Source organism: Leptidea sinapis, chromosome Z (assembly GCF_905404315.1).
Source record: "Leptidea sinapis chromosome Z, ilLepSina1.1, whole genome shotgun sequence".
NCBI classification, from domain to species: domain Eukaryota; kingdom Metazoa; phylum Arthropoda; class Insecta; order Lepidoptera; family Pieridae; genus Leptidea; species Leptidea sinapis.
The window spans coordinates 16,147,065-16,174,749 of NC_066312.1; the positions used below are offsets into that span (position 1 = coordinate 16,147,065).

At 34.5% G+C, this 27,685-nt stretch overlaps 1 protein-coding gene across 2 annotated transcripts in view; it reads left to right on the top strand.

Annotated features, from left to right (window-relative positions):
- Positions 1-27,685, top strand: part of LOC126978796 (uncharacterized) — a 106,935-nt gene that overhangs the window by 58,161 nt on the left and 21,089 nt on the right. Inside the window, exons 6-8 of one of the 2 annotated variants that reach the window (XM_050827872.1) lie at positions 1,201-1,230; positions 8,600-8,662; positions 27,459-27,542. In XM_050827872.1, the coding sequence (XP_050683829.1) occupies positions 1,201-1,230; positions 8,600-8,662; positions 27,459-27,542 (177 nt within the window). The remainder of the gene's footprint in view (positions 1-1,200; positions 1,231-8,599; positions 8,663-27,458; positions 27,543-27,685) is intronic. The other variant, XM_050827873.1, reaches the window with a different exon arrangement.

Below are 27,685 nucleotides of genomic sequence, written 5' to 3' on the forward strand. Positions count from 1 at the left end.
TAAGAGATCGATCTATAAAAGCTCGAGGCTATACCCTAACGTTGTAACACCCTTGGATTGTTTACTTATCCAAATGGACAAATGTTTTTGGACTGTTTTTTTTTAAATTTGGTAACAGTATATATATTTACTGGAAAATCTATGTACATTTCATCTAATTGAAAATGCAATTTTGACACCAAACGTGATAGTGAAACGTAACAATAATACGGTATTATAGAGCAGTGCTCAAGCCTTTCAAAATGATAAAAACAGAAAAAAAAATAGTACGATGAATGTGAATAGTAATGATGCAAAAGGAAGAGAATATAACAAGATTGATAGGAAAAAATAAATTTCTGGTGATCTGAGATCGGGAATTGGGAAAGGGGGCGGTTTATAATGGTAAAAAACGGTTAATATAGATGTCCAGCGAAACTATAAGTCCTATGGAAAAAGTTAAACAGCATAGTTATAGGTAATAAAAAGATGTGCAACTTTTTTTTGCACTCTTTTCACATAACATTAAAATTAATATTAAAATTCAAATAACCAAGTTTGTTAGTTTTTTATTTATTGCTTTTGAAAAAATATTTCCACGAAATTTGGCGAAGTTACATTTTCATTTCCCAGATACACTGTAATTTGTTTTTTAAATATGTATTTTTTCACCTTATTTTGACCTAATACCGAAAAAGAACCCTAATTTATAATCAAAAATTCTCACGTCAAAATATTAAATTTTTCAAAAAAGTCGGTGGGTTCAGTGTTCATTGATATCTCAACTTTTTGATGGTGTAAAAAAATATCCATTACTGTCTTAAATGTTCTCAGAAAGTGCAAAGAAACGAAAAAAACTCGAATCTGAAAACTTTTGTTTAAATGTTTTATTTTGAGCTATTTATTCAAATTCACACTTTAAAACTCGAACTATAATTTAAAGTACATACGCTGAACTTCTAAAGATACTCAACCGTAACAACATAAAAAAAATCATACTGTTATTTTTGTTGTTGAGTAGATATGTCATATGATAATTAATTATAATAAACTTGCCTATTCTGTTCATAATAAAATAATTATATCATATAGTTTTGTTATAAATCTCAATTTATGCATAAATTCTTTTGAAAGCACCTCATTAAGCGATCATTTTAAAATGATACTAAAAATTATGTTATTCATTACAACACTGTTGGTTTTCTGTTTTATGCTACACAGAGGAGGATGTCGGAGATACAGCTTTCAGAGGTCAGTGACCGCTACAAAATTTTCAATGTCTACCATTATTATTTATTGTTCTTTTTTAAATTACGTTTTTGATGGCATCTCATTTATTTTTGTAGATAGTCCCACTTTTCTTTTCTGGTACCTTCTACTTCTTGAATCAACAACGCCCACTTCCTGTCTTATGAGCTTTTCTTATTTTTGTAGGTAGTCTTCCTCTCTTACTTTTCCGCTTCCATTTCTTAGGTTACAGCTACATATAGTTTTTCTTAAAGCCCATTCCTTGTCTCTATGGGGTTCCTTGGAGGCTTTGATGTTAAATTTTTTGTGAAGTCTGGACGGTCAATGCTTCTTAGTCTATTGTATTCACAAATCCTCATTCCTGCTCTTTAATATTTCCAAAGTCGACATTAATAAGATGTAAGCCGCCCAGACCTATACCTCTCGAAAGTGCCACGTAAGCTTATATATTTAATATCGGATTACAACGTTGTTTATGCAGTTAATTTATCTAAAAGACTGGACATAAAGCGCGAAATGTTTTGCTGTTTCCTTAATTTATACACTAAACACTAACAGCCATTTTGTCACTCTCACTGACTTTGGAGCTTCTGTTTCCTAGAAGTGCCTTATAGTTTTGACGATCGGTCAGTCAGTGATTGAGTAAGAAAATTAGGAAACTATGACTAAGTAGCTATAATTCTTAAAACTGAATGAAATATACCGGGTTTTTGCAACGCGTGCTTGGTTATTGAAATTTATTTGAATATCTAAACTCAATACGAAAAAATGCAGTTAGTCTAATATATTATAAACTCCCTGTTCAAATTTAAATTGATGTTCATATTACACTGATTTTGATGTATTTTTGATTTATTATGTGCAACTAGACTTCTATTTTATATTTTATAAATAAACTATTAATGCTCCTTCTAAAATATATTATACTATTATTGTCGTTATCCAACTAAAATCAGCCGTTAATTGGTTGTCTGCGCTCTCCCTTAATTCCCAACTACAAAGGCCGTGTCATCTGATCTGCGATTGACATAAGCTATTTATACTTCTTATTTATTCATCCCTTTTGGAGCGATAAAACAAATCCGTAATTTAGCAGGGCCTGGCTATCAATAGACATATATATTAATGTTATTTTGCAGCATTAGTATAGATGACTTGAGGTACATTTTTATGAGTTTATGAAGCATGTGGAGCGTACGCAAGCATGTTCGGAACCATTTAAACATAATAGTTTAAGATTTATTTCACCGATTTATATACACACACACATACTCACGCCTTGTTCCCGTCGGGGTAGGCAGAGACAATAGAATGCCACTTGCTTCTATCCTTACAAACCTCACGCGCTTCCTCTACATTCATTACTCATTTGATACATGCTCGCCGGTTGCGAGTGCTCTGAACCTATCCTTTTCTCAAAACGTCCCCAATTTGGTCGAAGAATGTTCTACGAGGTCTTCCGCGACGGTCCTGCCCACACACACAGCGTTTTATATTTGATGCGTCATTCTTTCTTCACTCATTCGCTCCAACTGTCCAAACCATTTCAGCATTCCTTTCTCAGTCCTTGTCACAACATCTTCTTTCTGACCACAGCGCGCTCGTAGTCGTAATCAGTCTTACCCCATACATACTATGCAGTGATCGCATCTCAACTGCGTTAATTCTGCTTCTATGTTTGCTATGTTTGATATATGACTTGGATAAATTCGCTAATATGAAAGGCGAAACTTAGGTGGCTATCGAAACGCTAATAGGCGAGATTGAAATAATAACATTAACTTAAATACCTTACAATAATACATTATAATCCAACCCCTGCATTATTATCATATCATGTCATAATAATAATAAAAATACAATTGCGGGGCTACAGCCAGATCTTTTTCACACGACTCTCAATTTCCCCGTCCAAAACAATCCGTTGAGCTATGTAAGCATGCCACGCATCTATAAATGACGTCAATTGATGCTTAGAGTGTCCGTGGGCTGCAGTGGACACAATCACATACATTTTCTTGCAAAGCAAAGCTTAACACATGTGCGTAGCCTCTCCAAGCGCCGCGGTGGGACAGCGGTTTAAGACAGAATGACCTCTTGCAGCAATTACATCTCCATTTTAAATAGTCTGACAAACAAAGTCATAAAACAGCTAAGTCATAGCACAGGTGTTCTACAAGCTTTAACAGAATTCATAAAACAGAATTTAGTTTGGTAAAATGAATTCACGTTAACAGATGTTATTGTCTTAGCTAGCAACAAAGTATTTGATAAATTATCATTTTTTGTCTGAATGTCAAAGTTAGATTTTAGTGAGAGTCGTTAACCTAACAATACCGTATGCTTCATAATATTTAACATATGATATTTAGAAGTTCTTAACTATTAACACAACGATTAGATTACAACATAATAATGGTTCAAATATAAATTATGTTATGCCGTTATTAATTAAAACTTAATTACAGTTTAAATGTCGATAATGATTTAAAACAGTAAAATTCACTGTTACGAATTGTGACCTATCAAAGATTAGACTACATTTACATTTTTTTTAACTAACGTTGGTCCCTGTATATACATTTAAAGTAGATTGAAACGATGTAGTTTTTGCTCCAATCTTTATTCCATACCTAGTAAAAGTCTAAGCAAGTACGCTTATAAATCTAGTTTCATAAATTCTGCATGCAGGTATCTCTCGGCTAATCGTCGAACACTATTTTACACACGATTACTTCCACAAGACTCAAGATTGAGAGTTAATAACTAAAAAACCCTATTTGTCGTACTGCCTGTCAAATGTATCGGAAAACTGAATCTCGCAATCTCGAGGAATTACCAATGATGCATTGATGTAGAAAGCAATGCTAAATTGGCTTCGATCAGGTTTAAATAGAGCAAGGCAGAACTTTAAGCCAGCCTTTATTCTAGCGCTATGAAAAGCTAGGTCAGGCATCACTGGTCTGTCCATGTATCCAGTGTCTGCTCGAAGGAATAGGGCATGCAATGCAGAGCTGCTTGAATTATCGGAGATCCAGTGCTCCGTAACGGTTCGATCGATTGGCGTTGCGTAGAGATGCGCAGATCGCGTTATCGTATCTTCTACGGGCACATTTATCACGGAAAATGTTCCGACAAGCTTTTAGTGTTTGTTAATTCCTGCCGCCGACGATGACTATAAAGTGCGTAAGGAGTATAACAGTCGTCTGCGTTCAAACAAATTTCAGATTAATACGTGCTTCAAAAACTCTTGGCAAAATTAGCTGTCTCCAACAACGTTCTGAGAACAATTTATACTATTCCTTCGCTTCGGTGGATGAGCTTCATCGTCATCAGCCGGAAGACGTCCACTGCTGGACAAAGGCCTTCCCCAAAGATTTCCACGACGATCGGTCCTTGAGCTTGAGTATAAATTCTCATTCCGCATACAATCTTAATTGGGCAATTATTTCAAATGAAATGAAATTTTATTTGCAAGAAACATTGTACATAAGATATTTTTTTTTATGGAATAGGAGGACAAACGAGCGTACGGGTCACCTGTTGTTAAGTGATCACCGCCGCCCATACTCTCTTGCAACACCAGAGGAATCACAGGAGCGTTGCCGGCCTTTAAGGAAGGTGTACGCGCTTTTTTTGAAGGTACCCATCGTCCCGGAAACACCGCACAAGGAAGTTCATTCCACAGCTTTGTAGTACGTGGAAGAAAGCTCCTTGTAAACCGCACTGTGGAGGACCGCCACACATCCAGATGGTGAGGATGATATCCTAACTTGTGGCGTGTCGTGCGAAGGTGGAATTCGGCGGCAGGTATTAGATAAAACAGCTCTTCGGAAAACACTCCCCGTGATAAATGCGGTAGAAGACACACAATGAAGCGACGTCTCTACGCAACGCCAAGTGATCCAGCCGTTCACAGAGTACTGGGTCCCCGACAATTCGCGCTGCTCTGCGTTGCACGCGGTCAAATGGATCGAGCTGATACTGGGGTGCGCCAGACCAGAGATGACAGCAATACTCCATGTGTGGCCGGACCTGCGCTTTGTACAGCGCTAGAATGTGGGCCGGCTTGAAGTATTGCCGTGCTCTATTAATGACGCCCAGTTTCTTTGAAGCCAATTTGGCTTTGCCCTCCAGATGGCCACGGAATTGGCAATCGCTCGAGATTTCGAGACCCAGTATTCCGATACTAGGCGAGGCTTTTAGGGAAGTGTTGTCGAAGAGCGGTGATGCGACAAATAGGGTTTTTTTAGTGGTAAACGCGCAAACTTGAGTCTTCTGGGGGTTAAATTGGACAAGGTTCAATTTACCCCATTCCGCGACCTTCTCAAGAGAGGACTCGATAGAAGACACAAGCTTCTCCCGGCACTGGTCGACGATTTCCCGAGAGAGACGTGCATGGCCCGTATATACGGCATCACCAGTGCTGTCATCTGCATAGCAATGAATGTTGGAGGTGTCCAACATATCATTGATATGCAGAAGAAACAGCGGGCTTCGGGTTCGAGCAATGTCCGTCGACAACGACCTGTATGCTGCGCCCAGTGAGGAAGCTGGAGGTCCACTTGCACAAGCTCTCGGAAAGCCCAAATGATGGAAGTTTAGAGAGGAGCGCCTTATGCCATACACGATCAAAGGCCTTCGCTATATCCAGGCTAACTGCCAGGCCTTCCCACTTGCTTTCAATAGCCGCAGCCCATCTATGTGTTAGGTATACCAGAAGATCATTTGCCGACCGACCATGGCGAAACCCGTATTGTCGGTCGTTGATCAACTGGTGACCGTATAGGTATACCAAGAGCTGACGGCTAATTATGCTCTCCATGATTTTGGAGAGCAGGGAGGTAATAGCAATAGGCCTGTAGTTTGCCGGATCCGAACTGTCTCCTTTTTTTTGGATCGGATGGACAAGGGCTGACTTCCATGAGTCAGGGACTACGCCTTTGGAATAAGAGTGCCGGAATAAACGCGTTAGCACCGGCGTCAACTCAGGGGCACACGTTCTAAGCACGATTGGAGAAATGCCATCCGGCCCGCTCGACTTCCTGACGTCCAACGAAAACAGAGCTCGCCTAACAGTATTCTGTTTGAACTGTACTTCAGGCATAGAGCTCTGACACCGCGGGATGGTCGGCGGTGTTTTTCCATTGTCGTCAAGAGTCGAGTTGGAGGCGAAAAGAGCGCACAGGAGATCGGCTTTCTCTTTTGCCGTATGGGCCAGGGTGCCATTCCTCATGTGCAATGGCGGCATGGACGGCTGGCTGAAGTTACCAAGAGCAGCTTTCGACAACGACCAGAACATGCGTGTTCCGGTCGGGTAACTGGAAAGCTGCTCGCCGATTTTGACGACGTGTTTTGACTTTGCACGGGCGATTTGCCGCTTAAAAAATCTGGAAGCACGGTTGTATTTCCTCTTTAGAACTATGCAGTTCGGATCCTTTGTGCCCAGCGCCGCAACCCAAGTTCGATACACCTGTTTTTTGCAGTCAGATGCTGCTTTAACTGACGCATCGAACCAGGGCTGTGATCTGCCACCGATCGGTACTACAGAGCTTGGTATAAAAATATCCATGCCCTGTAGTATCACATCGGCTACTGCAACGGCGCAGGCACTAGGATCATCCGAAGGGAAACAAACCCTGCTCCAAGGGTAGGATGCAAAAAAGGAACGCATCCTATCCCAATCTGCTGACTTGTAGTGCCAAACGCGGCGGGTCGCTGGTGGTCTGCGACGTGGGCGTCGTATAGGCACTACACTCCTGACCAGGCAATGGTCGGACGTTCCGAGAGGGGCGTCGACAATGACCTGGTAACCATCGGGATGTGTAGTCAGCAGAAGATCTAATAAGGACGGCATGTGGCTATCCACATCCGGGAGCCGCGTTGGCGACTCAACCAATTGGGACAGATCGTACGCCAATGCAAAATTATGCACAGATCGCCCTGCGTAGTCTGTGGTACGTGATCCAAGCCATTCGGCATTGTGCCCGTTGAAATCACCCAAGACTACCATTTCAGCGGAGGGGATCTGTGCAAGCACGTCGTCAATTGCCGCTTGAACGCAGCCCCTGAGATGTTCGGTTTCTGCGTTACCACTATGGGACCTGTAGACACACGCATAGATGCGGACGCGGTCCTCTAAATCTACGCGGAGCCAGAGAGTGGACAGGTCCCTACCCTCAAAATTGCCGAGACGGCGACAGCAGATATCCTCCCTAACGTACACACATACCCCGGCATGAGGCAAAAAATTGTGCTCAATTTTATAATCTTTGTTGGGGATGGGGGGGATTTAAAGATATTATTAGATTAGAATTTAATAATCAATTTAGTACCTATGTATAATGTTAATTAATTCAATGTCATAAAGGTAAATAATTTACATATATTATTATCAAACTAATTAATTGAAGTATTATATAACTATTTAATTAAGTACTAATAATTCATAATACCTAATAATTCATTTTGTATTGAAAAATTCATTTAAACTATAGAAGCACTTCATGCTGTCTCCCGAACCGTCTCTCGGACCATGGAGGGGCTGCTCAGTCTTCCGACTAAAATCTAATCAAGCATGCCTGCAGCAAATTTTATCTCAAGGAATTGAGTAATTTAACGCCCAATTTGACAACGTAACAAGTACTGTTTCAACTCATACTTTTACCAGTGGAAATCGTTACTTATGCGTTATCTTTCATGCTCATGTTAATGATGATATCATATTTAATAATAATTACTGTGAGATTATTATCGATCCGTTTACAAATCTGCAACTTTTATTAGAGTGTCACTTTCATTAGAAAATACTAATAATTATCATCTTAATCTGGTATTCTGCTTATACATTTAATGGTTCCCCGCTCTCCAGCTGTCAACCAAAGAAATTTAATTACGTATGTATAATAATATACATATTACACAATAATCGCCTTTGCCCTTACTTAAGTGTAGGTTCATACTATGTGGCTTATTTTACAGTTATCAACAAGTAATGGTTATAGCGGTCAGAAAATTGGATATTTAAAAAAAACTCGATTTAGCTTATCGTTGTTGCGAAATTACTTTGCCTTACCTTATATTGCTATAAGACATTCATATTAATTCATCGGTGTTATAAAAAAATGACTAAATAAGTATATTCAATAATTTGATACCATAAGATAATAATAGCAAACAAAATATATATAGCTATAATAACAAAGCATCATGAAAACCGTATTCTCGATTATTGAAATATAATTTAAATAATAAATGAATCATTAAAACAATGCAACAATAATGGTTTTTAATTAATTGGCTTGTCTCTTATTCTATAAGTTGAAATTCAACTCCAATTAAAATTAGTCTCAATGTTTAATTTTTGTTTCAGTTCAACTTCAACCCGATTACATCGTTTCTCTTCACATTAGACTTCTTCATCATTGCACTTAATGTAAGTATCTTTTAACCGTTTACAACTTTAAAATTCATTTTATTATGTCTCTTTATACTCCTGGAGATTTTAATTTAAGGTTTTAAATACGTTCGTTTTCAGCAAAACGAGATGAATAGTGTCGCAACAATATATTGTACTGTAGTTTACATTCAAAAGCTTTGTAGTCGTAAGTTTCGGCTGAAGTTTTGTTAGTTTTCTTTCCTCGTTTTATTGGCTCATTTAAAATAGTTATTTTAGTTTAAAGAATAGTCGGCCTAATATTGCTTTAATGATATGTATATGGGTTTATTATTATAATTGAAATTTGATCAATCTGGTTCAAATTATTGAGATGATAGGTTGGCGAAAAATTTTCTTCGTGTTTTATATAAAAACCTAACACATTTTTCTAAGTTTATTAACAATTCAAAGTTTATATGTGTTTATGTATACTCATTTTTTCGATGAAATATGGTCAGTTTTTTTGGTAGTGAGTGAAATTATCATGTTGATGTAGAAATTTTGTGATATCTAATCAATTAACGCGATAAGTAGTTTTGGCCGAGGGCGGACATCTTGATGTTAACATGACACCGCCTTAAGAATTGTGAAGACACCAAAACAGATGGAATTTAGAAAGTGCATGCTTAGGTTATATATGGCAGAAGCATTAGCACCTCACAGCCCAACTCTCTAAAATTTATCGTGATGAAATTCTACATCTTTTCTATTAAAACTCTAAAATTCTGAGCAGCACTACAATTGCGCTCGTCACCTTGAGACATAAGATGGTAAATCTCAATTGCCCAGTAATTTCACTAGGTACGGCACCCTTCAGATCGAAGAACAGTAATGTTTACACATTACTGCTTCACGGCAGAAATAGGCGCCATTGTGGTACCCATAATCTAGCCGGCATCCTGTGCAAAGGAGCCTTATACTGGTAAATAGTTGTTTTCTAGTCACTTTCCAGATCCTCAGTTATGTCATCGACAACTTACTGTTACTGAACTGCCAAATTTTGCTCCATTTTTTCAAAAATGGCGTCCATTATATCCGTATCAGAGCGACTAGAGCGAGGTGCGTTTGACGTTACAATTTGCATTTTTACCTTTATGTATTAACATTTCAATTACGTTTTTCATTAGATTCACTCATTTCGATAAAAAGAATAATAAATTAGAATAGCTAGAATGAATATTTTACTATTTTGTTGCTTTCTTTTAATATTTCCTTTTTAGTATCATAAAAACCAGGCAGACACAATTAGTACAGCTAAAGAGGTTTTATTATAAGTTAAGCAACACATATTATTTGTATATTGCGCATTGTGGTGAGATAAAAGTAGCTTTTAGACATAATGAATATCATTGACGCCAACATTCAGATTTCAACAGATACCTCATTACCAGTCAGCTTATTCTCAAGCAAATTTATTGGAATCACCTGGTATTTAAAAAAATAGGGAATTATATGCTTCCCTTTCTTCATATTTAATGACATAAAGTCTGCTTGGGCTTGTTCACGATGCCAGAACAAGTATTTCATACCACAACTATTAATAATGCACCGTTAGTCTACAAATTTTTTATAATTCCGCCAATAAGTCACAAATGAATTATGTATTCGATATATATCAGCAATTCTCCAAGAGAATTTTATATAATTATTTCATTTCTCATTTCGAATATACTTCTCTTGGTGCTTCGGTAAGGTCTTGTAATTTTAAGCGTTTGTCAAAATCACGTTATTTGGAAGAAAAAGCCAAACGGGTGTCTACAGCAAATGGGTAATTACCGTAAAATCAAAAGAGGAAGTTTTTTACTAAAGAATGTTTTTGATATAATTCCTGGCGCTGACATCCTGCAACACCTCAAACTTTAATCCTTTGAGAATGCATGTCTTTCATCCACATTGCAGTTGTCAAACGGCAAACTTTTTTCCACACAAAGACAAAGTTCAACCTAAATAGAACAATCCAAAACAAGTTAACTGAAAATTTGTTGCGGTTTAATTACTTAAGAATCACCTGATTCAATCTGAAATACATAAAACAGTATTAAGTGTAACAAAACCGTTATATCAGACTATAAAATCTACAATAGAAAAATAAATAATTATATTTACAATAACTAATAGCTTTATTAGGTAACGAAAGGGGTTCTCGCGGCTCTAATATAGAGTTATGTGCATAAAAGACGCACAAAGGAATACAATTGCGTTGTAACTTCTCGTTACGTGAGCACATTCATATAAAATAAAAAAGTTATTGCCTCCACGAGACAGAATACAATATTTTCTTAGTTCAATGTTTAATAAAACCAAACACTATGAAATAACAGGAAAGGATAAAGCGTGTCATCTTGCCCGGATATTTTTTAATTAATTTGCTGAATCTGAGACTGTTTTATCGGATGACGCTATGGAAATAAGGTAGATTGGAACACTAAATTACATTATGCACGGATATTGTTACCGCTGTATTATAAATAATTTGTTTTCTTATTTAGAAAATATGAAATATTGCTTACTTTACGCTCTTATATAAGCTATATTAAATGTAGATGATTAAATACTGATTCTGAAATATACTTGTACCTATTAAAGTATAAGTTAATAAGCTTACTTTATAAGTTGTAACAACTAAAATGTCATTGTATATAAATAGTTCTTTAAAAAGTTATCAATCATTTTACAAAGAAAAGTTTTCAGTTGAACACCGAATAATCAATACATTTAAGCAAATTAACCGGTTATCAAAAAGCGTAAAAGTGTTAATTATTATTTATGTTAAACTGGCTGACCCGGCAAACGTTGTTTTAATAAATTATTAATATAAATTATTTTAAGTGTTCGACTGTATTTTCTACGTCGTAATTTACAAATCCCACTATTACGAAAAATTCTTTTCGTTTTTCGGGTTAATATATAGCATATCTATGATACTCACAAAAAAGTGAGTTCTATTAATCTACAGAATTTTCAACATCGTTTCAGTAGATCTAGAGATAAAGGCCGTCAACGCTCTTGTGATTCCTCTGGTGTTGCAATAGAATGTGGGCGGCGGTCATAATTTAACATCAGGGAACCCGTACGCTTTCCTTTTCCATAAAAAAAGATTAACCTATAGAAAAATGTGACATTGATTTTAAATGAAAGAAAGTATTTCTTATTTCGTAAATTTTTCTATGATTTTATAATATTTTGCTATTTGAGGCTAAACGATTTATTTAAGTCAGCATAAACATGCAGATTTTGCATTTTAGAAATGCGTGAGTAAGCCACGTAGAGTTGGCAGTGCGAAAAACATAGCATGCCCAAATGTATGCCTGTTTCTTGATTTGTTTGACCCTGCAATTTGTTGATAGTCATTGAAAATGCAACTTTTAATTGAAACTTTAGGCGTTTAAAATTAGTAACTCCTCCGCCCGCAGTCAGCCGATCGCCTGCAAGCCCGTCCCACCGCCCGCCACCGGACCGCACCACAGAATCGCTCACTCGGTTGTTTATCGTCATCGTCATAACAATTGAAATATTTGTTCAAATAATATAGTATAATAGACAAAGATTATCTACTTTAAATATCAAAATCAATTTTTCTACCAAAATGCTTTAGAAGTAAATTATCAATTTTATTGTATTTCTGGTTTACTACTTTGACGATAATTGCTTACACATAAAAGAGAGATATATGCTGTCCCGTGCTTTTTTGTAGGAGTATTTCAAATAAATATTTTCATTATATATTATATACGTGTAACTGAAACAGTTTTTGGGGCCCACGGCAGAATAGCTCGCAGATAGCAGGTTTGTTTCTAACTTCCTTTACACTTATCGTTATATTTTAGGTAGTTCACACTATACCTCTATCAATATGCCAATGTGTAATTTGATGTGGGAGCTATATTATTGTAAAGTAAATCAAAATCCATTCAGTACTTTTTGCTTCAAAGAGTAACAAACATACATGCGTACATTCTTAATACTGTATAATATATCTTTATCAATTATAGCTTATGTGTTATTCTGATGTGTAAGCTATATTATTGTAAAATTGTATAAAAACCCATTCAGTAGTTCTTGCGTGAAAGAGTAGCAAACATACATCCAGACATCCATTCATACAAACTTTCGCATTTATAATACATGCTAGTAGGACTAGTTGGATATAGTTGGATTTAATAGTTATGATAATGAGTAGATAATAAGTATCATATACAGTGTTATGTGGAATTAAGTTGATGTGAAAACTTTGTCGAACAAGGACCAGCCGACAATTCGTTTAAACGGTGAAGATAATCTGTATACCTGAAAAATTCAGAAAATAATGACACGTAACGCAACTATTAAAGGTATGGAAGGAAAGTCACGAGCCACCCTCGAAGACCAGGAGTCTTCTAAAGTAGGTCTTCTAAACTCTTGTTCTTTGAGGGTGGCACAGGCAAGCGTCTAATACAGGATATGAGATAACAGTGAGATATGAGGTGACGTGAAGAACATCTTCCTATAAAATAAGTTGGCTGTGTTGCATATGCAGCGGATTGTATTGGATGTTATTTTATATTATTGACAGTATTGTAGAACTACAATGTAAATTGTATAATTCCATGTCATTTAATAGTTTTCCAAAATAACAATTTATACACAGTGCACAGGAATCATACACATGCCATGTCATCAAATACTTTTAAAAACATATACAAGGGGTACCAGAGCCAACAATATACTTTGTAGAATTTTGAATCCTGACTAAATTGTATAAAAAGGGTGCGTACAAACTACACGTGTCAGAAGTGATACTTCTTTGGCAAACTTATTTTTAAATCTCGTTTATATGTTCGACTAATATGTTCTCTAAATACATAGCTGTTCTCTTAATCTGATGTTTTTTGAAAATATTAGAAATTGTTTATTTCATTTACTTGTAGTTAATTAAAATTTAGTTGCTGTATTTAAGATGATCTACTTGATTTTTCACAGTTCCGCTAAACCTGCACGATACAACGCTAGTAGGATGTAGATGTTTTACTTACTGGTGGTGCTATGTGCGTCATGCTACGTTCGCCCTTTCTCACTCTCTCTCAATCGCTCTCTCCCTCGTCTTCTTGGAAAAAAACATCTCATATTTTCCTGTCACCGTATTGCGTTTCATCTGTAACCCTCATGCGCGCAAATAAGTTTCACTTCAAAAAGCATTAGGTTTATGTAACACGCTGAAAACTATCGCTAATGAAATCTAAAGATGTTTATAGATTACTAAATTGCCACATACCAACGATGCTGTCATTTTAATACCAAGCGCAATTGTAATACCGCTCAGAATTTTTGGGTTTTTCAAGAATCCTGAGCGGCACTACATTGTAATGGGCAGGGCATATCACTAACCATTAGCTGAACTGCTCGTCTTGAACCTTACTACGTAAGGATTAAAATAAATTGTTAATATAAGTTTTCTACTTTAAAACAACATCAACTAAGGCTATTTCTGCAAAATAATGTTATGGAAAGTAAAGTTATCATTTTACTACCCATTTATATCATTGTTTGGATTAAATTATAGCGTATATTGTTAAGTCAGCCACGTGTGACCTATAATTTTGCATATTGTTTTCGTAATAATGGTCGCAACGCTTATGTTATTTGAGGATTAATTAACGGTTATATTCACTTAGTTCCTGCTATTGTGAAGGCTTATGGTATGTAATGTAGCAGATGGAATTAATAATACAATGGAAATCCTGAAAGGCGTTTTAATTTGTTTGTACGTAGGTATATTCACTGGCTTCACGTTCTTAGAAATCAACGCGTATCTGATTGCTAAAAATATGTTAGGTTGTTGACAACAAAGTTTTTTTTAGTCTAGGTGATTTACATTTTTTTACTGGGATGATGTGATATGAAAGTTGGTATAACGAAAAAGACAAGTTTAATTAACAAAATATATTTTCAACTAACTTAGGTAACTCAGATTGGCCGTGGTCTGGGGTATGTAAGGTGATTTTTATTATGTTGTGATTTAAATACCGTATTAGTAAAAACGTAAAATAAATTAATAAAAAAATAAATAAACCCTATAATAGGTATAATACTTCATACTGAATTCTTATAAATCTCTCGCAGTTCCGTTTTACGAAATAGTCTAGCGCGCGAGGTTGTTTTTATAAAACCATTCATTTTAAATTCAAATATGTTAAAAGTGCGAGAAGATTAAAAAAAAGGAGCAAATATTAACAACACCAACAGCACTGTATATTAACTTGCTTGCGCCATTTTAAGTGTTTCATTGCCAGTGAAAAGTACCACCCCTGTTTCGAATCTCTAATAATATACTACGTAGAACGTCTGATGATATATTGCTGTTAATTATCTTTCCCCTAGTCTCGTGGGAATCCCTTCATAATTTCTTTCTCTAACTTAATAATAAACGTAACTTTTCATAACGAATACAAAACCTAACGTCTCGTAAATTGTTAGACACACATAATGTTTTATTACAAATGATATGTGTGTATTTAGACGGCCTTATGTGACACATGCTGATTTTGATAGATGTTTGAATTACTAAACGTTCTAAATAATGTTAAAAACAATTGGACGTAATTCCAGAAAACATTCCAAACATGTCGCAATTGAGATAAGAACACAAAACTGCTCACGTGATTCATATTAACGGACCGTCAAAAAATGGCAGCAACTCTAAATGACATCATGACTTAGTAGCGCAACCCACATATATGGAATACACTTATATTTATTCAACTTTAAACACGAATTCCTTAAAATGTGATTTTTTTTTATGGAATAGGAGGTCAAACGAGCGTACGGGTCATCTGTTGTTAAGTGATCACCGCCGCCCACAATCTCTTGCAACACCAGAGGAATCACAGGAGTGTTGCCGGCCTTTAAGGAAGGTGTACGCGCTTTTTTTGTAGGTACCCATGTCGTATCGTCCCGGAAACACGGCACAAGGAAGTTCATTCCACAGCTTAGTAGGTTGAATTCGGCGGCAGGAATCAGGTTAAACAGCTCTTCGGAACACTCCCCGTGATAAATGCGGTAGAAGACACACAATGAAGCGACGTCTCTAAGCAACGCCAAGTGATCCAGCCGTTCACAGAGCACTGGGTCCCCGACAATTCGAGCTGATACTGGGGTGTGCCAGACCAGAGATGACAGCAATATTGATGTTTGTGGCATGGAACGTTTTTCAGGAATTACGTCCAATTAATACGTAATTTTTTATTATCTTTTTTACACGCATCACATTAACTAATTTAGTTTATATAACTAAAACTACGACATTAAAATATAAAACCTTTTGTAAATCCTTATATCCAGTGCAAGTGCGACACGTACAGCTCATATCGATACACATGCAATGTCATGAGATGAGAAAACTTTGGATCCTTTGTAGCATACAGCGCGCACGGAGCAGTGTTTGATTTAGAATATTGAAAGCTAACATGGAGAAGAAGTGCAGAAAGCTTAAACGAATAACAGTACATATTAAAAATGTTTAATATATTCTTCTTCTATTGTATAACGTTAAGTGTATGAAATTTAATTAGTTCTACTGAATGGTTATCAATGAAGAAATAAAGCCTCATTTACGTTATATTTTTCAGGAACTTTTTGATGGATTATAGTCTAGTTACCTATGACCGACTTAAATTTTTTCATTATAATGCAAGCAAATTAAGTTAATCTATAAGAACCACTAATTAAAAAATTTGAAATAAATAAAAATAAATAAGCTTTCCATTCGTAAATTATAAATATTAGTAACTGTTTATACTAAGTTAGTATTTTTAGTTAATCGTAGGCCTGGCTCTCGGCCGATATTCAGTCTATCTCTGGTTGTGGCCTACTTGAGATAAAAATCGTTACTATCGTTGAATTTTCTGTCCCAAAAAAACTTATCAACGGTAACTCACCTTATCCGTACACTGTTACTGTAGGTCTGTCAAAGGGAGGACGTATAGCTTACCAGCGATAGAAGTTTGTATGGAAATTGCCATTCACGCGTCCCAATATAAGGCGATAAGAATGACATATCGGGTATATTGGGACAGCTTCAGATTATTGACAGCTAATTACTGACAGAAGAAGGTAGTAATTTATCTCTATCTGTAGATAGTATATTGGAACGGCCGTAAGGCAATCAGATGCGCCAAACTCGGAGCTTGATACTGTATTATTATATATTATATTCTATTCTATATTCCAAAATCTCAATTCTTTTTTTCTGATATGTTGCTCAGATATTCATTTTTATAAATTCTTCATTTTGTTGGCACTAACTAAATTTCTTTTTAAAAATCACTCAAAAATCGAATCCCCACCATTTTTCTTCTATATTTTTATTGTTGAACATAATAGTCAAATGAATTTTAATAATTTCACTATAGAAAATGTAAATTACTTCTAAAATAAATAATTATTTCATTAATAATTAGTTTATTTGTATATAATCAGTAATGGGTGATATTAGGTTACTGCATGGACTGGCTGTTTTAATATTATCAGTAAGCTAACTGTTTCAAAATATTTTAGAGGATTCATATTATCGGTGTAGATAAAGTATTGTATGCAACTGTTGACAATTAGGTATTGAAACACTCGGTTACGCCACGTGTGATAAACCCACATTCGTGTTTTAATACCCTTAAATACACAATAGATGCATAAATAACTATTGTTATATTTGAGTAATATAACGTACGACTTGTTTCCATTATTCGTTGTCATGACTTAATTTTGTCTTTAATTACGTCAGTGGATATAATTTACGCAAACTTCACAATACTTGTGTAAGCACCCGAAAAAAGTTAATAAACTTTTAATGACGCTTTTTATGTTGCGTGAATCGTCATCTTAACTTGGTGTTCAGAACGCATTTCTATTTTTATATTTAATTTGCAATAAACTGAAGATTACTCGGAAATGAATGTAATTATAAACATCTGGTGTATACTGCACTGTAAAAGTTAAGTACCAACAAAATATTTCGAATACGCCTACAGCCAGCGTCAATAACTCGTTAGAATGATTTCAATTATACATGTTTATGTATAGCATTTGTTATTTTAAGATGCTTTGAAATCACTCAAAGTCGCGATAAAATGTCACGAACAGCTTTGTTTTTTTTTTCAATAATGTGAATAGGTTCGCACTGGAAGAGTATTGGCACACCTGTGTAAATAAGAAATTTTATGAGGGTTTCAATGAGCTTTCGTTACTGGAAAAACGTATATATCATAACCTACATATAACCTATATATCATAAACATACCTTTAAAAAATATTGTGTAAATAACATAGATCATGACTTATACAGAAAAATACAGAGGAATACCGAAACCAGTAAACGTTTTTCTTTGTTTACGAAGAAAGCTGATCATTTGTCATCCGTTGCCGAAAATATGTTCCCTTGGGTTTGTGACGCAAAATAACATATTATTATAAATTCACATTCCAGTTGCGATATATTCAAAACATACACTTAACAAACTAGAATATCATTAATTTTGAGATGTGTTTTACGTTGACGTTAACTATAAAATGTTATTGTAATTATTTAGTCAAGAAGTTACAGGTTCCTATTTTTTTCTGTTAAATTGAATACACTAGCCTGAATGAAGGCGTGAAATCATTCTCGTTTTTTTTGTATACTGACTAGTCTAAGCATGCTTCACTAAATCACGCTGCATTATTAGGTAGCTTTGTTTATAATTGAAAGTAAGATATAGATGTTCTATTTATGAAAATTATACCTTATCAACATGATAAACATATTATGTTGATGCGGACACTTTTGTAGCTTTTCTATGGAACCCTGTATCTAAGATTATTCCGAAACTATCTCGTCAAGTATAAATACTATATAAGTATACTAAGTCGGAGGTCAGAATTAATAGAAAAGTATAACAATATTAATAAGGCGATATTAAAGTGACGTAGATATCTTGGCTGGGGGACACGGCGTACTTAAAGTATAAAATTTAGCATAATCATTTTGCTCATGCTGGACTATTTGAATTATAACTCATTTATTTCGGCTTTATTACTCGAAAATAATATAATAGCTCTTGTTAATCTGAACCTAAAAACGGTGACTGTTTGGATCCGGGTAACTACAAGCCTATTGGTATTACCAGGGACGTAATAACAATAAGCTTGTATCTCTCTTATTAATCTCTCAAATTTTGGAGATATAGTCCAGTTATTTAAGCTTAAATTAGGTAAGAATCTCGGAATTCGAGATGAGAGAGGGAGGTTAGGAAAAAATGGTAATATATAATATTTTAGTTAATAAAAATTGTGAAATACTTATAATCATTGATTTATCAATAGTTCATCAACTATTTATGGCGCGTTTTCGACCGGAGGCACCGGTTGACCTGAAGTGATGCGGTGACCGCGCGCTCTCCGCCCTCTTTCTCGAAAACGGTTCACCGTATAAAAAATTTTTTCAAACAAAATTTGTAGATACATATATAATTTGTAAATATTTACAAAAAAAGCACATAAAAACGATTTTTGTGACCTTTGACCTTGAAATTTAATAGTTGCGTAAACCCTACCATATGTAGGTTTTGAGACAACTTTTATAGTGTCAATATTTAAGTACTTACAGACTTACAGCTGGGTATCTCGAATTCCGAGGTGAACTTACTATAATGGACTAATAATCAATATTTCATGGCGAGCATAGTTAATGACCTTTTCTTGGTATACCTGAGGGTTGTCAGTTGATTAACGACCAACAGTACTTATGGCTTTCAAAATGGCCGATCGCCTGGTGATCTTCTTGCATACCTAACATATAGATGAGCAGTGGCTATCATAATAGACAGAGATAAGGCCTGGCGGATAGTCTGGATATAGCGAAGCTGTTCGATCTTGCAAGGTACAAGGCACTTCTCTCGAAACTTATTTATAAGTCAATATATAAGTCATTCTCAACGCTTATAATTAATAGAGTTCCACAAAGCTGTGTGGAATCTTCATCACTTTCTTCTCCATATCATTGATATATTGAACGCTGTTAAAACACGAATTTTATATTGATGATTTTGTAGTGTTGTCTTTTTGATGTCAATTTTAAGCACTAGGTACTATGAAGATATGGCATAAGGAACTAAATCTCAGTATACTATATTACACGCTTTTAAATTGGTCCTACAATTACGAATAATACGTCTGAAGGCCTTTCTCAGTAAATAATCGAACAGTTGTAGAAGAAACTTGTTTCATCTATAGGGGCACTTTTATAAAGTTCGTGGAATGATGTAAAATGAATCCCCCGGAACTTGTTTCAAGTTTGCTCGTTAACTACTGTATAACTCCCATTTGTTGGATCACAGTATTTAGCGCCTCGCTTAATATCGGTAAGTAAAGTAATTGTGCAACGATCTGGGAAGCAAAGTAAAAATTTCCTACATATATAAATGGGAGTCATTAATAAAACGAGGCGGTAATTTAAGCCCACATTACAGAACTGTATAAGACATAAATCCGGCCTCATATGGGCATGATTTCATAGTTGCATCTCTTGCGTAGAGACGTAGCATAATTTCGTGTTCTACTGCGTATTCTTTCACGGGGCACTCCCCGTAACACTTAACACCTAATACTAAACAGATATGGTGTGTTATCACAGGTCACAACCAAGTAGGTTATTTCAAATGAAGGCCCCAAAAAGACAGTAAGGCTATTGTGAATCTTGTGGTGTTGATACGCTCGTTCATACTCCAAATTACAAAAAAAATAACTTTTGTATTTACGATCAACGTAATTTTTACACTTTTGATACCTATAAGTATAACTTAAGCCTACATATTATTTTAGTTTTAAGACGTTAATGCTTTTATCCAATTTGAAAATGCTTTTTATACCAGCAATTGTAAAATTTGTATCATGAATTCAATGCTTAAAGATCTTTTACTTTTAATCATACTATACAATCTTGTTTAACTTCAGTTGAGTTAAAACCGTTTTAATTTTCTCCCTGTATGCAACAATTTAAAAGTTTATCCACGTTCCCTTTATCTGATATTCATTGAAGCGGGAATCCAATTTAAAACGGTACTGAGCTGAAAAAACTTCGTAAACAATTTCTTTGTTTATTACTTTACGATGAATAAAAAGGGTTTAATATAGATAAGAATTAAAAGCCAGTATATACATCATTACTAGGCCATTAAGAAATAATTATTATAAGCTTTATATTAGCTTCACCTGTATGTTTGTATGTTTGTAACCGACCTCTTTGGGCGCGATTTTGACCCACTTTAAACGGCTAGGTTTCGTTCAAACTTTGTAGATTTATCGAGGACCGATGACATTGCACTAATTTGACTAAAAAATGAAAAATAAATAATACTTAGTTAAAAAAACTAAAAAGCACGCTTTATATAAAATTCAACTAAAAAAATAGAAAATAAATTTAATTTAAAAAAAAAATCTTTTTAAACTATTATTTTTTTTATAATTTATTAGGCTAACACGAGAATAACACATTATTCTAAAAATAAAACGGGCAAGTGAATCTAGAATAAATCTATAATAAATAATACATGGGGCACACTAAATGTTTTGCACCTCTAGCTAATTGGAACTATTTGAATTTCGAATGTTATTATACTTAGTAATAAAAAAACAATTGGCGGGAAATCATTTGTCAATTGTTTTTTATCACACATCAAAGGTCTACGTACGCAACAAAAATGGAATTGAGTCGAAAATATTTTAGAGCGATGATTTTTTATTATTGTAAAAGTTCTCTCTCTTAAATTATTAACAATTAAAATAAAAGATTATAAAGATATTAAAATTTAAATTTTAAATATCTTTATAATCGTTAATTTATTTCGTATAATAATACCTGTATTTATTTGCATTGCGAGTAAGTCAATGCGTCTTCTATTCTCAATAACTCTTTCTTTGTACACTTTACATCATTAAAATCATTTGTAAAATGATTACTTAAAAGAGTAGTAGATACTCTATAGTAGATACTCTATATAGGTAGGTAGGTATTTATTGTTCTAACATATGAAAATACATTGGCAATCTAATTTTGATTCGCAAGTATCTATTTCCAACTATATTTTCAATGACACTTTCAAAATAATTGGGTAGGTAGGTTAATCATGTTTGACTTTCCATGATTCAGGCATGGAGTAGCAATGAATTTCTTGCCACTACTCGTGGCTCGAACTTAAAGCTTAAATGTAGAGATATTTCAGTAAATACCGAGCATTGTAGCGAAGTCAAACGAAGTAAAGAAGTAAACATTTGATGAGAGGTTTCACTTTTACTAATTCCGAAGAGGCAGTGATAGCGTTCAATCAGCACGTACAAAACATTACCTTCAGGTCATGACATGAGATATATAACTTTTTACAACTTTTGATGATGGGCCAAATAATTGGCAAGCGAAGCGTTGAACGTAGAAAGAAAGCTGCCGTAGCTGCCGCTTACTTCAGTTGTACCGTCGCCGCCGTAGGCGCCGCTGTCGTACCGGCATTCTGTGCAAAGAAAGTAATAAGCGTAGAAATCAGACATGTCTAATATTAGTTATAGAATACAAAACAATGCAGAGTCGAATATCTAAACAGTTGACAAACTTTAATATTCAATGTATGTTATACGAAAATGTTATGTTTTCCGTAACGATCCATACACATAATGTTGGGTACAGCCAACATAAAATTGTGCTCTTTAGGTAGAACCGGAATACGTTGATTATTTGATATAAGCTCACTTATTTGGTCGGACCCAGAAAAACCTTTTTGTTCGTGATATTGTTTCCTTCGGGATTCGAGGATCACGGTAAATAACGTGGTTAATAGTGTTCAAAACCTTATTTTATTAACATATTAAGAATAATTAGATTAATAATAATTTTACTTAAAGCTATAAAAATAAATTTTGTTTTTTGAGTTCGTAGATTTCGTTTGATAATAATATTTATTACCCATTCAATATTTCTATAAATAATATCATAATAAACATTGGTGTATCAACATCAATGGGGATTACATGTGAATCCCTAGCTCATATTGACGTTTCACGTTAAACCATACAGATTCGAATTAAGAAATATTTCAATAAAAATAATATTGACTCGAGAAGAGTCAGTACCTACATTGTTAAACCAATATCATTGTGATGATCACGAAGGAAATTTGAAAAGGTATTCAATATTCGAGCTCGCTCGACGTTTTATGATACGTTGTAAACTAGGCCGTTAAACTTTTGCAAGCTGCTTCAGTAATTGACTGATGCATGTTAAAATAAAACATAAAGTTTTAAGATATCCATACTCGTTACGTTTTGTTTTGATGTATCCTTTATTTTATAGCTATTTGTTAAAGGTCATATATGTTTTTGAGTGATTGCAGCTATACGTTATGGTATACTGAGATATATGAGAGTACCTCACACACCCTCATAATAATATTTATTTATGGAAGGGGAGGATAAACGAGCGTACGGGTAACCTGATGTTAAGTGATCATCACCGCCTACATTCTCTTGCAACACCAGAGGAGGAGATTACAGGAGCGTTGCGTGCCTTATAGAAAGATGTACGTGATTTATTTGATGGTATTAATGTCGTATCGTCCTGGAAACACCGCACAAGGAAGGTACTCATATCTCCACAGATTGGTTGTACGTGAAGAATGTTACTTGAATACCGCACTGTGGAGGACACACATCCAGGTATTAATAATAATCCTTAATAATGAAAACATGACTGAAAAACAACGCGGCATGGAAACATGAATCCATGATCCCATGTCAGATGAAGCTGAGCCTTCTCCTTTTGCCTATTTACTCGTATTTTAAGAGCTAGCTTAATTATGCATTTTATTTTTGTAATGTACTGCAAAGCAATAAAGAATTTATTTTTTATTTCATTTATCCATGGGATATAATCTTATATAATAACTAGCTGACCCAGCAAACAGAACAAAGCAGCAGAGTAAATAAAAAAATATTTGCAGCATAAAAAATAGATGCAACCGTTTCTCAGACCTACCAAATTTATCGTACTACAATCATTATATATTTTGATTGCCATCAAGTCTATTGCGTATTTGTAGATGGTATAGAATAATATTAAAATCGTGATACATAAATAGGTGTTGATTGTAGATGGGTGAAAATTTGAAGTTGTATGTATTTTTTTATGCTGAATCATAATAAAATAAAATAAAAGTGGCAAAAATAAAAAAAACATTTAGGCGTGGTTGACCCTCATCATTTAAGACCCGATATACACACAAATTTTCAGACAAATTGGTTAAGCCGTTTCGGAGGAGTTTGGTAACAAACACCGGGACACGAGAATTTTATATATAAGATAATATATCCACTCATCCACATTATAATCCGGGGAAAGAGTCCTTTCACATAAAGTATGTATATATTATTAATAAAATATCCATGGCCATACAATTTATATTTCTAATGACATAAAAAACATAACATTCCGAAAAGAAACAAATTTGTATATGTTTGTTTTCAGAAAAATTTTTAAGTGTTTTCTTTCTCTCAAAATAAGTGAATCTAATGAGGAAATGCAATACATTTTCAAATTTTATTTCCAAAAAAGGAAAAATGCAATGCAAGCCACTAAAAAAATTGTAGTAATTCAGTGTCAACAAGAGTTGGGCAAAGCTGGTTTAAGCGTTTTAAATCCGGAAACTTTTATGTCGCAGATACACTTAGTTCCGATCGCCTTTTTACAGATAAAACGGAAGACATTTTTGAAATTTTGAAGCAATATCAATAGCTAAGAAACTGGAAATTGCCTACAAAATCTGTTTTAACCCATTTGAATACAGTTAGATACGCAATAAACCTCAATATTTGGTTGCCACATAAGCTGCCTGAAGGAATCCTAACGAACCATGTTTTCAATCGCGATTCTTTATTAAGAATCCCAATTGAAAACACAATCTTATTATTACATAATCAATCGATAAGTAGTGATGAAAATTTGATCATGTACGTCAAGAATGTCCGTGGTCAAAAAGGTCCTGGTAAAAGGTCGGTCAGGTATTACAGATTGTGAAGGTTAGCTCGTAATAAAGCGTTGCTGTGTGTAAGGTGGAATTGGACGGGCACTGTTAATTATGAACTAATTACTTTATTTTTTATAACCTTGGCTTAAGGTAGAATTCGTTTGAAGTCGATATTTTATTGTATAAAGTTCTTTATTGTAATTATACAACAATGGCTCTCCACGTGAAATTCTCTATTCGCCTCTTGAGTAATTTCGGCTTGCTAATTATATTGACCGAGTTCGTAAACAAATTTTCTTTGGAATGGTTTTCTGTTCATTGAATAAAAGAATTCCTGTTAACATACGGTTATATTTATGAAAATTTAAAAAGGAATAATTAGGTTTATTCAAACAAAACAAATCGTATAACTATATTTGCAATACTATTATTACATTTTATTAAAATTATTATTACGGAAAAGCGACAAAGAATATTGGCAGCATTTCCACGTTGGATAGCTAGGCTGATCCGTTAAACGAAACAGCTGTCCGTGCTTGGGTTTCCAGTAGCCTTATTGAGGCGCAAAGATGGTACTTTGTACATTCTCCGCGGCTCTGGGGCTCACGGGCCAACATTCTCGACAACAAACAGCACAAGGATGTCAAGGTCACTGAGGCCGACATCATTAAAAAATATTTCAAATATCAAAGTGAACTGGTGAATATTATTCCGAAATATACCATTAAATTATATATTAAATCCTTACGTTCAATATAAAAGTCAGAAATACACCACCTCGCTGGACCAAAATAATCTTTAAATCTTTATGTTTAATATCTTTATGTAACGAGAATACCCTTCTTATTATTATTTTAACGTACCCTAGAATAACTTATGTGTAACGCAACCCCTATGGCTTACCCCTCCTGATGTTATCACATTAATTTTTCAGGCGCCATGTAGTGTATAATGGCTGCCCGATATTAAAAATTCTATATGAAAGTTCACAAGACCTGAGGCATGATTGTAAATAAATAATAAAATATGTCAGTAGAAAAATGGTTATGGCAATTAGCTCTATGATATATTTAAAAGTAAATATGTTTATTTTGTTACGAATTGCGATCTTTTTATTCTGTAGCTATAAATTGAATATAGAGCATGTATTTACATACTAATAGCAGTACGTACGTGAGTGTGTCTGTAAGTGGAGAGAATGGAACCTTTACAATTCTTCGGGTTTTATTTCTAAAAATACATCAATGGCTGGGAATTAATTTCTTCTGCATCATACTATCCCTTTTTAGCTTTATAGTTTCAGAAAGAGTGCTGTATGAACTTAAGATGTTCCTAGAGATTACATACGATTAGGTACGAGATAAAATATACAATCATAATGTAATAATAACTTACTTTCATGACATTCAAGGTGACCTGTGTTTTCTAGTTACCATATCTAAAAAAAAAGAAAGTAAAAAAATACAGTAAGCCTATCATGAACTAATCGGTTCTAGTGTTAAGAATATGTTGATAGCAAAAGTATATCAGCTGTTAATTCAAAATATTTAAAAAATTATAAATACAACTAATAATGTGTGTGTTTGGTCTAACGCACGACTTGAGGTTACTTCTTACGATCTATTATAAAATATATAGTACATTAATTGTACATACATTAATAGTTATGGAAACATAAAAAAATATTTTATTCAATAAATGTAATTAAATAAATTAGTAATGTTTTTTTTTCACTATCGACGTCATGTTGCGCAGACATGAGATAATACAATCGATTCGTGGTAAATAAAATATTACATATATATTATGGATGTCAGAGAATAAATGTGTGAAGAATCATGAAAACATTGCATCAAAAGTTGGGCCATATACATCTTTAATAGCACATAGTTAGATTCACATACCTAAGTACTAACCATACATGTATGTGCAATTAACAAATTTGTGTAGTATGTTATTTTTCATTTATAAACATGAGTTAACTTAAAAATTAACTGGTTCCAGGGGATTTACAAATACTGCCTTGAAATAACTTGGACAGTAATCTTAGACTTGGTTATTTTTTAAATTCAGTACTATACTGTCGTCGTGTTGACGAACTATTCACGAATTTTCGACTGGCCTGTTTTCGTTTAGTTCTTTATGTCTGGATCTTTATTTGAGTCGAAGTCTTCTCTCGCTGCCAATCATCCTGGGTTCTTGATTTGTTATGATCGTGCGTTGATTTATTAGATCAGACTAGTTCAGGACTGTGGCTGAACAAATTCGAGCACATGCTTAATTCCCGACGTTTTAACTGGGAGAGTAGTATTTCTCGTGGCGTGTGTGAGTAGTATGTCCATTAGGATGCACCATGGCACAAACTTTTGACCTGCTAACCGACTGTCAATCGCGTTGTTATACCTCCGCCTTCAGGACCCGTATCGACCTATTCACTCTTACGTTCCCGCTTACTACTCTAGTGCTGCTGTATCCAGTCATACGTATCGGTGCAAAGAAATGTTTTTAGTGGAAGAAAGCAGTAATCATTCTTTCATTCTTAAGTTACTCTGGCGCCGGAGCATCTAGTCTAATCTTTCGTTGCAATGAAATGAGCAAAATGACAATAACAAAAGACATTCTGTAAGTGTCTATTTTGTTGTATTTAATTTGCATGGTCTCCAAATGATATATAAGGAGATGTAATTCCATATGTATAATATGTATTTCATCAATTGACAACTTCTATTTATTGTTGTATGCTAAAAGGAAACAATAATCTTTTTTTTTCTTTCTAGATCTATGCACTGGTTTGCGTTATTTCCCAGTTTCAAGAATACATAGACGGACGAGGAACTGCGGCCTTCGATTATTCAGACAGAGTAAGTAAAATAAAGACTATAAATTAAATGAACGATTTTAAAATTAAATGAATGCACACTAAAAGATGATAACTTCTTATAAAGTAGTACTTTTGAGTTTTAGGGCTCTTGGTGGTGTAGATCACAGAATCGTTACATATATA